Raw genomic sequence first — 11,895 nt, forward strand, 5'->3', positions numbered from 1 at the left:
GAGAGGGCACAGGCCGGGCTGGGGGCCCCCCCCCCCCAGTGCACAAATTTTTGTGCACCGGGCCTCTAGTGCTTTTATTATTACAGATTATTCCAGCAGCCTACTCTAAACCCCTCAAGCCAGACACAGGATTGTCCTTTCAGCCTTGGCATTCTAAATGCTTTTGTTGTGTTATACTGTGTATACTTTTATATAGTTTTTTTCTATAAAGTTTTATTAGCTCCCACATTTACTTCTCTGTACCAGGCACCTGGAGGTCACTCAAACCCACACAGTCAATCTGATAGCAGATGTTTTGGGTTTTATTAACTTAGTATCTGTAAATAGTAGTCTCCTCTCCATTGCCTTGCCACTACCTCAACTCAAGCTCCTTTGTCTTGACCCATGCATTTGGTTCCTAATTGGTCAGTTTCCCTGTCTCAAATCTGTTTATGACGGTCACCACCATCATTTTCTTCCACTTTACTTCCAGATCGGACCGTTTTTAAATTATTAAGCACAGTGCCCAGCAAACAGCTATTAAGTTCTTAACAAATATTTATTGAATGAGTAAACACAAAGCTAGTTATCTTACACCCCTCCTTAAAATCCTTCTTGGTCCCCTGGTCTTATTTAGATGCCCCCACTTTGGTGCTCCCTTAGCACAATGTGCATACACTGTGTTGTAAATGGTGGTTTGCTAATTTGTCACCACCTAGTAGAGTAAGTTCTTTGAGGTCAAAGAGAGTGTCTCATTCATCATTTAGTCTCTAAAATATAATCACATAAGAGGTTCAGTAATTGTTGAATGAAAGTCCATGTTAATCTAGAAAAAAACCTTTTCAAGAATTAAGGACAAAATAGGTTAATTGATAGAAACAAGTGGTGGTGGTGGGGGGGGGCGTTGTTGTTGTTTTTTATCTTAGAGGAAGGGAGGGAGAGAGAGAGAAACATCATTATGAAAGAGAAACATTGCTAGATTGCCTCCCACACGCGCCCCAACCAGGGATTGAACCTGTGACCTGGGCCTGTGCCCTGAGCAGAAATCAAACCCGCCATCCTCTGGTGGATGGGACGATACTCCAACCACCTGAGCTATACAGGGCAAGTGGTGCTTCTTGAAGGCAAGGTTCTAAAAAACCATGAGAGACAAATGTCTCGCTTAAATTTTATGTTTTCTGGAGGTAGAAATTAATAACAAAAGATGCTTAATCCTAAGGTTTTATAAAATTTATGTTCCAAAGTATGGGGGTATATTCTCAATAATTTGAACTCTATTTGGAAATGCGTGGTAATTTAGAGAGGCTTATCTAAAGTTTAGTAACACTCTTTAAAATGTATGTTTTCTAGTAAGAAATTGAGAGTCTAAAAATCCTTTATTCTGAAAAGGGATAGATAGGGTCAGTCAAAACATAAGATTCTGGCCCCGTATTTCTAAGTGAATCAGTGTACTTACCCCTCTGACTCTTTCTTATCTGTAAAGTCTAGGCATTGGTTCCTTTTTGTTCTAAATAGACTAGTAATGGTGGTAGGTAGTAACAGTTAATAGATCAAATGCTATATGGTTATATTAGGAAAATATCACCAAGTATTATCTAAGTTCTTATTTCTTTTAAATCTATTTTTAGTGTGAACTGAATGTTACTGAGGATGCTTTGAAAGCTATAGCCAGATTGGCACTAGAACGAAAAACAGGTGCACGAGGTCTTCGGTCCATAATGGTAAGTTGGTGTTATTATTACAAAAACTAGATTATTTATTGATCTTAGTTTTGAGAATATTAATACTCCATGTTTTTCCTTTGGAAATATATCCAGAGAGTTGCCCAAGTGCTTTTGTGGTTTTTTTAAACTGTCATAGTAGATTATATTTTTCTTCTTTCTAAAAAGAAACTTTAAGATATTTGCAGCAAAGGATACACATACTATGATTAATGAAATAGAGAAAAATCAGGTTCAAGGGAGGGAGAATTTCAGAAAATTCTACACAGGCCTTTGGACTAAGCCCCAGAGTGCCTTTTCAGACCCATTGAAATCCTCATTTTTGTGTTTGTTTGCTTGAAATTTATTTGCAAATACCTTGATCCTATACCACTAAATTTTTCAGTATGGTATGAACTTTTTTTTATTTTGTAACAAATCCTAGAGACCCAGTCTGTTTTCAGCCACAACCCACTTTCTTCTTTAGAGCTCTCTCCCCTACCTGCACAGTCTGGCTGTACAGTGTGTTACTATTTCCCTACATACTTCCAAAGCAAGATCATGTTCCTATTTTCTTTTAAGGATTTCACTGCTAAGTATTACTTCTTCATCTCAGTAGGACATTTTGAGATTATACAGTCAAACCTCGTTTCTCGAATATATCCCATCTTGAACAATTCAGTTCTGGACCAAACTCACAGAAAAAAATGTCTTGGTTATCAAACCAAACTTCATTTTTAGACCTGACAACCCTTTCATGCTGATACCGCAGCATGACAAAAAGTGTCTCGAAGGCAACAAACAAAAGAGAGAATACTTTTGTTGCTGGCAGAAAAACAGTTAGCACAATTTTAAAGCATAAAGAGGCCAAGAGTGCTCATGTTGCTAAGGGTGTGAAAGAAGCATTGAACACAGGCAATTGAACAGGTAGAAAAACTTGTTGATTTGGATAAATGAAAATTAGTTAGCCAGTGACAGCATTTAGGAGGCAATGATATATGAACAAGCAAAAATGCTGCATACAGACCTGAAAGACACCCCTGGAACAAGTGCTGAAAGTGGTTCCTTTAAGGTTAGTAGGGGGTGGTTTGATAAATTGAAGAAGTGTTTATTTATAGATTAAAAAGTACATTAGACATGTACTGTATATAAGAAAGGATAAAATGGAATCATTTGGGGGTCTGGAATGGGTTAATTCAATTTGCATTATTTCTAATGGGAAAAAATGATTCTGTTTTTTGAACAAGTCACTTCTTGAACAACCTTCTGGAATGAATTAACTTTGAGAACCGAGGTTCTACTGCACTAATGAAGGCCTAGACTTTAGGTGCTACTGATTAAGGACAGATTTATATAAAAAATGCACACTAGAAAAGTGGGTGATAGCATTGACATTTTAAAAGAAATTTGTTGTACTCAACCAATATTTATTATACAGTGCTTGACATTAATGTTACCTACACAAAAATTAGGTTTCTGTTTTAACTGTCACAAGGTATGTTATATTTGATGTTTGCTTATCTTCTGAGATAACTTAAGAGGCAGTTGATTGGTTTTGAACAACTTTAGTTATTCAAAGAACAATTTTTTATTGTTGTTTTCAAATGACATTACTATATAAAGGAATTGTGGTAGTCTGATCATAATTTTGATTAGTTTGAGTCAAGTCAGATTTGGTCAGATTTTCCTTAAAATGGAATATAATCCAGCCCCAACTTGTAGGCAAAACTAGTTTCCTTTAGTAAAGTTTTCTTTAATATGTTTTTATTGATTTTTATTTTATTTTTTTGAGTGAGCTGGAGGGAGAGGAAGAGAGAGATAGAAACATCAGTGATGAGAGAGAATCATCAGTTAGCTGCCTTCTGCATGCCCCCTATTGGGGCTCGAGCCTGCAACCCAGGCATGTGCCCTAACTAGGAATCGAACTCTGACCTCCTGGTTCATAGGCCAGTGCTCAGCCACTGAGCCACATCAGCTGGGCATTAGCAAACAACTTTAAATCTGAAGCACTTGAGACAAAAGCTTATTTGAAGTCATGGTAAAAATTGAAGAGCTTGGTAGAGATGATTTAGGAATAATCATTTTTGAAGTAAGACTAATCATAGAATATGCCAGGAATGCTTTTGAGAGACATCCAAATCCAAAAGTATGTAGTCCTTTTGTATGTGCATGGTGACCTAAGTAGGCAGAAGTACAGACAAATAGCCTTCCCTTATAGAATGACTTCTTTCTGAATTTATTTAGAAGCTGTTTTAATATGAATATAAAAACTTTTACATTGACTTTTTCAACTTTCAGTTCCTGGTACATAATAGGACTCAGTAATGTTTACTGAGTTAATGACTTTGATTTGTGGCCTGTGGAATACAAGTATGTTATATGTAACCTCAGTTTTCCATGCCATTCATTACTTTCTGTCTTTTTAGGAAAAGCTATTATTAGAACCAATGTTTGAAGTCCCTAATTCTGATATTGTATGTGTGGAGGTTGACAAAGAAGTAGTAGAAGGAAAAAAGGAACCAGGATACATCCGGTAAGGTGTTCTGTCAAGCTAGAACAGCTCTAAAATTTAAGATCAGCTCTTCAGTGCTATAATTTATTGGTTTGTCATAAAAATTGCATAAAAATCCTTATATTCATAAGAGAAGCAATAATCATAACTTTTCTGTAGAAAAATGTTCTCATTTTGGTTTATAAAATAATATTTTGTGAGTCTTGAAAATTGATCTTCAAAATTGGCCTCTACTTTTTCCATTAAGGAAGAAGATTTAGAGAGACATAAAAGTAATCCAAATGAAAAAATTTAAGTGAACTTTACTGCTAATTCTGTAATTTGTTAATGATTTGTTTTATGTCTTTCACAAGACCAAAACTTTGTGGACATAATTTTTCTCTCATTTGTATCATATCAGTTGACAAATTTGATACATCTTTCATTGCTTTATCTATTCCAGGGGTCAGCACACTTTCTTGTAAAGGGCAAAATATTATAGGGCCATACAGTATGTATTTGCAATTACTCACAGTGTGATAACAGCTATAGACAGTTTGTAAATGAATGAGGATGTCTGTATTACTCTAAGTCTTTATTTACAAAAACAGATGATGGGCCTGTAGGCTGTAGTTTACTGACCTGATCTATTCAATAAATATTTATTATTTAGTGCTTGACATTAATGTTACCTACACAAAAACTAGATTTCTGTTTTAACTGTCACAAGGTATGTTATATTTTATGTTTGTTTATCTTCTGAGATAACTTAGGAGGCGATTGACTTTGAGCAACTTTAGTTATTCAAATAACAATCTTTGATTTTTAACAACTTTCGTTATTCAAAGAACAATCTTTTTTTTTTGTTTTTAGATGACATTACTATATATTAGTGGTCTAATTAGTGGAATTGTAGTGGTCTGATCATAATTTTGATTAGTTTGAGTCAAACCAGATTTAGTCAGAGCTTCATCTTCTTTACCATAGACATATGCTACAAGTCAAGCATTTGAGTTGAAATAATAGGTTCTAGCTACTTGCTGGAAAAATGGATTTTTAAAAAAATCCTCACCTGAGGACATGTTCATTGATTTTTAGAGAGAGGGGGAGGGATGGGGGGGAGGTGTCAGGGTTCTTGTTCCAGCATTAAGAAGGGTTCAGGAAATCTGGAGAAGGCTGTGTGTAGATTAAATAGGAGTCTGAAGACAAAGCATAATTTTGAAAGGCATTTGGGGGTCAGAGGAGCTTAGCTTAAAGGAAGCTAAGATCTAAGTTCTAAGGTCTAAGTTCTAAGTTCTCCTCGTCTCAGGACCCCATGCTTTTTATTAACACAACTTGTCCTGAGGTGAGGCAGAGATATACACTTCAAAGGGTATACACAAGCATTGTCAGAATGGGGGAATTAGCCTACAGCTGTTCAGGTGTTTGGCCAGTAGGAGGCAATAACATGTAGATTAAGATGCCCTTTAGCTGTATGGCAGCCAAGCAATCATCCCTTTTCAGGTTTGGGGAAATGCCTTTAGCCATTCCCAACAGATGATTACATATGTGTGACTCAACCCTGTTGAGTCCCCAAGTTCCATCAACCTTTTGATGAAACTTGAAATTATGACATGCTATAATTGGCTTCCAGCAGGGAGGGAGAGAGAAAAGGAGAGAGAGAAAGAAAGAAACATTGATGTGAGAGAGAAATATCGATTGGTTGCCTCCTGTATGCACCCCAACCAGGGATCAAACCTGTAACCTACGTATGTGCCCTGACCAGGAATTGAATCCACAACCTTATGGTGCACAGGACAACACTAACCAACTGAGCCACACTGGCTAGGGCAAAATGGATTTTTTAAAGCCTTGTTGTCAATTTATTTCAGTAATACATTTGTTAAGGAAAATGTTGAGCCTAGAAATCATGTTTACTCCTCATTTTTATTTAAAAAAAACATGTTTTTTTATTATAGGGCTCCAACAAAAGAATCCTCTGAAGAGGAGTATGATTCTGGAGTTGAAGAAGAAGGATGGCCTCGCCAAGCAGATGCTGCAAACAGCTAAATTGTCAGACTTTTGTCCTGTATATAAAGCTTTCCTTCTGTGTTTAGGATCATAACTGTCTCTGCAGTCTGACATTAAAAGCATTGGATCTGTCTTGGATATCATACATGGTCAGAAGCCTTTAGAATAAAAATCAGATCATGTATATTAAGTAACATCACATTGATTGGTACAAAAGACTTTATGTGGACTTTAATGACACAGTGTTCAGCGATAAAATGTACATTATTTTGGTTCAGTTTTTAAAAAAAAATGCTAAAACAAAATTCTAAGGAGTTCTTTTAAGCAATGCAGATGTTGCAATAACTATTTTACAATAATGTTACTCTACAAATGGGAAAATAAATTCTTTAAAATTGAAGATCGAGATACCATTCTTTAATCTTTTTTACCCTTATTTGTTTCCTGAAAATATTAGAATTTTATTAGCTACTTGGAAACTATGTTTAAGATATTTTTATCTTAAACATAGTTTCCAAGTAGTTAAAATTTTCATGGAAAAAGTATCCTGAAGAACCATATTTTAACGATTTGTTTAGCTTTATTCTTATTCTTACCTGCTAAGCATAACACTAACTTCCCAAGTGGTACTATAAGAAAGGCCAATCTCTTCTGACTTTTCTGATTTATTTGCCATCTTTAATGCATTTTAGTACCAGGAGTGAGCAGATGGAATTGAAGTCTGCCATAAATCTTCAGAAAAAGACTACGTCTAATACTAAAAGTAGCATGCAGCATCAGTCATAATAACAGCCATGTGCTGAACTAAATAAAATAGCTTAATATTGTGCATTTACCTAAAATACTCAGCTAATTTTTTCTTTTGTTTTTCTGTGTGCTGGATATTTGTCTAATTTTTTGGCTTCATAGAACATTAAAGAAAACTGCTTTGCTATCAGCATAAGTTAATGTGGTCACACTACAATATAAGTTATTAATCCTTGTTAGAGGGTGGGGCAAAGGATTTACAGTTCATATGGAAAATAATTACAATAATCTATAATAATAAAAGCATAATATGCTAATTAGACAGGGCGTCCTTCTGGACGACCTTCGGATGATTAAGGGGCTGCAAGGGCAGAGCCTCTTGCACAAATTTTGTGCATTGGGCCTCTAGTTAATAAATAATAATACAAGAGTAAACTGTTCCACATACTCACAACTGTAAACCTATTTTTGCCCCAACCTGCATAAAATTAAACAGTGGGGGAAATTTGGGGGACTTAAAAATGAAAATTACTTGTTTGCATAAATATTAAAATATTTGGGTACCTTTTAAGCTTTTTCTTCCCTTCTATAATATTGATGTAATTTTTTATACTATTCAGTTCAAACTTATTTGAAATTGTTTAAATCAAAGTACATTGAAATGTTTGTTTTTATTTTTTGGTTTATAGACTTTTTCCTTTTCCTTTTATCCCCTTTTTCTCAGGAAGAGAACCTTAAGCTATTAGCAAATTCTAAATCCTGTTAATGAAGAGTTGGGCTTTCTATGATGTAATAAGGGATGTGAGATATCGATGGCTGAGGTAGAACCAGAAATGCACTTTTGCAGAGTGTTTAAGTCTGACTGCTATAGTGTGGAACAGAAACAAGTATCCTTGTTAGTCTCCATAGGAATGGTTAAGTTTTTCTCAGGAAGTCTTTCATATTATAACTGTTCATTATCTTTCTCTTATGACATCATTATTTTCCTTTTTGTAGAGTGAAAATTGAAGTAGCTACTAAATATATTAAGAGTAATCCTCCAGAAATGGACTCGGAGACGTTTTAGTCACAACAACTCACATTTGGTTTGGAAGTTGTTAACGAAACATAATCAATGTTTTTAAATCAAACTCAACTGAGTATAACTACGGTTTGTATCTTGAAACTTATGTTTTGGCATTTGAATAAAACAAAAGGACTAAATGAATGCCATTGTGGTGGTGTGTCCATAATGCAGTGCCATTTTTAAAAGGACACAGATATCTGAGCTGCTTTATTTCAATGTTTACTTAATCCTTGGCACTTTCATAACCTGCTAATTTTCCTAATTTCAAATTCCACAGAAAAAAAGACTTTTTAAAGTTTATGTTAAACATCTATTGAAAATCCTTACATATCCTGCATGGGTCCCACACTAGGGACACAGACCAAGCTTTTCAAGAAGATTACTGGTCTACTAGGGGAAGCAAACACAAACATAAATATCAGTGCATTATAATAATGGAAGTGAGGTAGGTGCCAGGCGTGGTGCATAAAGAGTAGTGGCCCAGATGATCTGGAAGAGCAAGTATGACTTTTCCAGAAAAGAGTAATGAAAATATCAGAAATTTTAATTACTAGGGAGCTTTAAGAGTTGAGAAATAAGCAACAAGTATGACTTTACATTGCTGCTGAGATGACTATGTAATATATTTTCCCCCTTCTCCATTCAACTGAAGACTTTGCCTCGTATTTCATTGAGAAACCATCAGAAGATGAAAGTCATCTTCCCATCATCAAATCTATAAATCTAGCTGCTTCAGCACCCAATCTTTTATCCAATTACAACTGAAGAATCCCTCTTACCCAAACTCAGTCACCCCACATCATTATGAGGGAATCCCATCATCCCCTCTCATTTCTCAACACCTTTATTTCTTTTTGTCAGTATGTCTTCTACATTTTTCGTCTCCTTCTGAATCATTCCCAGCAGCATTTAGACAACTGCCTAGTACTTCCTATCCTGTAGCAAACCTCCCAAGTTTATTTTTCACTTGTCTTTCTGACTACACATGGTGAAGACAATGCCTATTTAATTAAAACATCACCTACCAAAGTGATTCGTGAATTTGGTGCTCCATACATTTTAAAACAAGTAACAGAATATCTTGTATGCCAGATTAACTACTTCTAATTTTATGCAGAAAGGAGAAGGGGCCTAAAAGGGTTTTAAGTAGCCTCGGCCAGTGTGGCTCAATTGGTTAAGCATACTCCTGTACACTGAAGGTCACCGGTACAATTCCTGTCAGGGCACATGCCTAGGTTTCGGGCTTGATCCCCAGTTGGAGTGCGTGTGGGAGGCAGCCAATTTATATTTCTCCTCAAAAAAAAAAAAAAAAAAAAGAGGTGGGGAGTTTAAGTAGAAAAGTTAGACATTAGATGTGTTTTTATTCCCCCGCATTTTTAAAAAATATATTTCTTTATTGATTTCAGAGAGGAAGGGAAACTCCCGCCGGTCCACACCCAGGAGAAGCCGTACCAGTGCGACGTCTGCCACAAAAGTTTCAGCCACCGCGGGAACCTCAACGTGCACATGCGCACCCACTCGGGCCTGAGACCCTACCCGTGTCCCCATTGCCACCTGGCCTTCCGCCACCTGGGGACGTTGAAACGCCACCAAAGGACACATGTCCACAAGGCGCCCCAGGTCCCTTCTGACCATGAAGGAAATTAACGGGTCTCCTATGGTGCAAACATGGTCGATGAGCACTTAGACTGGGGTCTATGAATTAGAATTGTGGTCCTTGAGTAATTACTCATGTTCCCTATTGGCCCCATACTCTGTCAGTCTTGCTGTTTGTTTCAATAAATATTTCACAGTTCAACCCTTATCCCTTGTTTGTCCTCTGTTGTCCTGTATTTTGATGTAGAATATGGAGGTCCCAGGAGAGTGGCCAGATTCCCTACAGAATAGCCAGTGCAATGTGGATGTCAGATAAACCACACTTTTTATTTTCTAAAAAAATATATATATTTGTATTGATTTCAGGGAGGAAGGCAAAGGGAAGTGAGAGATGGACACATCAATGATGAGAGAATCATTGATCGGCTGCCTCCTGCACACCCCCCACTGGGGATCAAGCCCGCAACCCAAACATGTGCCCTTGGCCAGAATCAAACCCGGGACGCTTCAGTCCTCAGGCTGACGCTCTACCCACTGAGCCAAGCTAGCTAGGGCAATTCCCCTGCATTTAAAAAAAATTTTCTTTATGGTTGAAAGTATTACATATGTCTCCTTTTCCCCCCATTGACCTCTCCCAGCCGGCTCCCACCTCCCAACACAGGCCCTCACCCCCCTATTGTCTGTGTCCATTTGATTATGCCTATATGCATGCATATAGTGTTTTGGTTGATCTCTTACCCTCCCCCCAACCTTCCCTGCTTTCCCTCTGAGGTTTGACGGTCTGTTCGATCCTTCTATGTCTCTGGACCTATTTTTGTTCACCAGTTTATGATCATTTTATTCCACAAATGAGTGAGATTATGTGATACTTACCTTTCTCTGACTGGCTTATTTCACTTAGCATAATGATCTCCAGGTCCATCCATGCTGTTGCAAGTGGTTAAGAGTTCTTTCTTTTTTACAGCAGTGTAGTATTCCATTGTGTAGATGTACCACAGTTTTCTAATCCACTCATCTGCTGATGGGCACTTGGGCTGTTTCCAGATCTTAGCATTGCAAATTATGCTGCTATGAACATAAGGGTGCATATATTCTTTCTGATTGGTGTTTCTGATTTCTTGGGATATATTCCTAGGAGTGGGATTACTGGGTCAAATGGGAGTTCCATTTTTAATTTTATAGATGATAGAGGAGCAAGGATTGAATCACGGACATGTGGGACTATTATAATAAGCCTGCCAGATGATAATGGATTGGACTAAGGCGATAACAATGGAAGTGAAGAGTAGATGGGTACCTATTTTTGAAAATCTGATGAAAAGTGGTATTCCCATGTTGTTCAATGGGGAAACTCAGTATTATAAAGATGTCTGTTACCCCTACATTAATTTATATATGTAATGTTCCAATAAAACACTGGTAAGGTTTTAAATTAAAATTGACAAATAGATCTAAAGTTCATATGGAAAAGTAGGTTAGAATGGGAAGCAAAATGATAATGTGCACTCATATGGTGTTTACTCTGTGTCACTGTTCATGTAATGCAACAATTCTATGAGTTAGATTCTATTAACCCTTTTTATAGATGAAACTGAAGTCCAGTGGTTAAGTAGCTTTCCCAAGGCCACACAACTAGTAAGTAACAGGATTTAATCCCAGGCATATTGGTTCTAGGGCCTCTCCACTTAACCAAGAGGTGCTGCCTATTCTATTAAAAAAAAATTATAGCTTCACAAGTTTAAGTGCATACCAGTGTATGAATGAACAGACATCAAAGGAAAATAAAGTTCAGAAATAGACCCCAAATATATATGGGAATTCAATATTGGAAATGGTATTTCAAATTAGGAAAAGAATCCTATCTAATGAAGAGGGATTATGCTAATTGACTGCCATGCCTCACAAAATGGCAAAGAGGGAATATGCTAATTGACTGTCACACCTTCACAAAGATGGCGGTGCCCACGGCCACAAGATGGTGGTGCCCAGTCCCCTCAGCCCCGCCTCATCCAGCCTCAGTCCCCCAGTCCCCTCAGCCCCGCAGGGGAAGGCAGTTGGGGGCGATCGGGCTGGCAGGGGAGGGCAGTTGGGGATGATCATGCCAGCAGGGGAGCAGTTAGGGGGCTATCAGGCTGGCAGGCAGAGTGGCTAGGGGCAATCAGGCAGGCAGGCGAGTGGTTAGGAGCCAGCAGTCCCAGATTGTGAGAGGGATGTCCGACTGCCCCCAAGGGGTCCCAGATTGGAGAGGGTGCAGGCTGGGCTGAGGGACACCCCCCACCCCTGTGCATGAATTTTGTGCACCAGGC

General features: G+C 37.6%; 1 protein-coding gene across 2 annotated transcripts in view; it reads left to right on the plus strand.

Annotated features, from left to right (window-relative positions):
• The window catches only part of CLPX (caseinolytic mitochondrial matrix peptidase chaperone subunit), a 43,226-nt gene extending 36,640 nt beyond the window's left edge, over positions 1–6,586 (plus strand). For both annotated transcript variants that reach the window (XM_005861051.2, XM_014535444.1), the window contains 3 exons: positions 1,608–1,700; positions 4,106–4,212; positions 6,129–6,586. In XM_005861051.2, coding sequence (XP_005861113.1) covers positions 1,608–1,700; positions 4,106–4,212; positions 6,129–6,219 — 291 coding nt within the window. In that variant the 3' untranslated portion in view covers positions 6,220–6,586. The remainder of the gene's footprint in view (positions 1–1,607; positions 1,701–4,105; positions 4,213–6,128) is intronic.
• The last annotated feature ends 5,309 nt before the right edge of the window (positions 6,587–11,895 follow it).

The sequence above is a fragment of the Myotis brandtii genome, unplaced genomic scaffold, assembly GCF_000412655.1.
Source record: "Myotis brandtii unplaced genomic scaffold, ASM41265v1 scaffold144, whole genome shotgun sequence".
Lineage (NCBI taxonomy): Eukaryota > Metazoa > Chordata > Mammalia > Chiroptera > Vespertilionidae > Myotis > Myotis brandtii.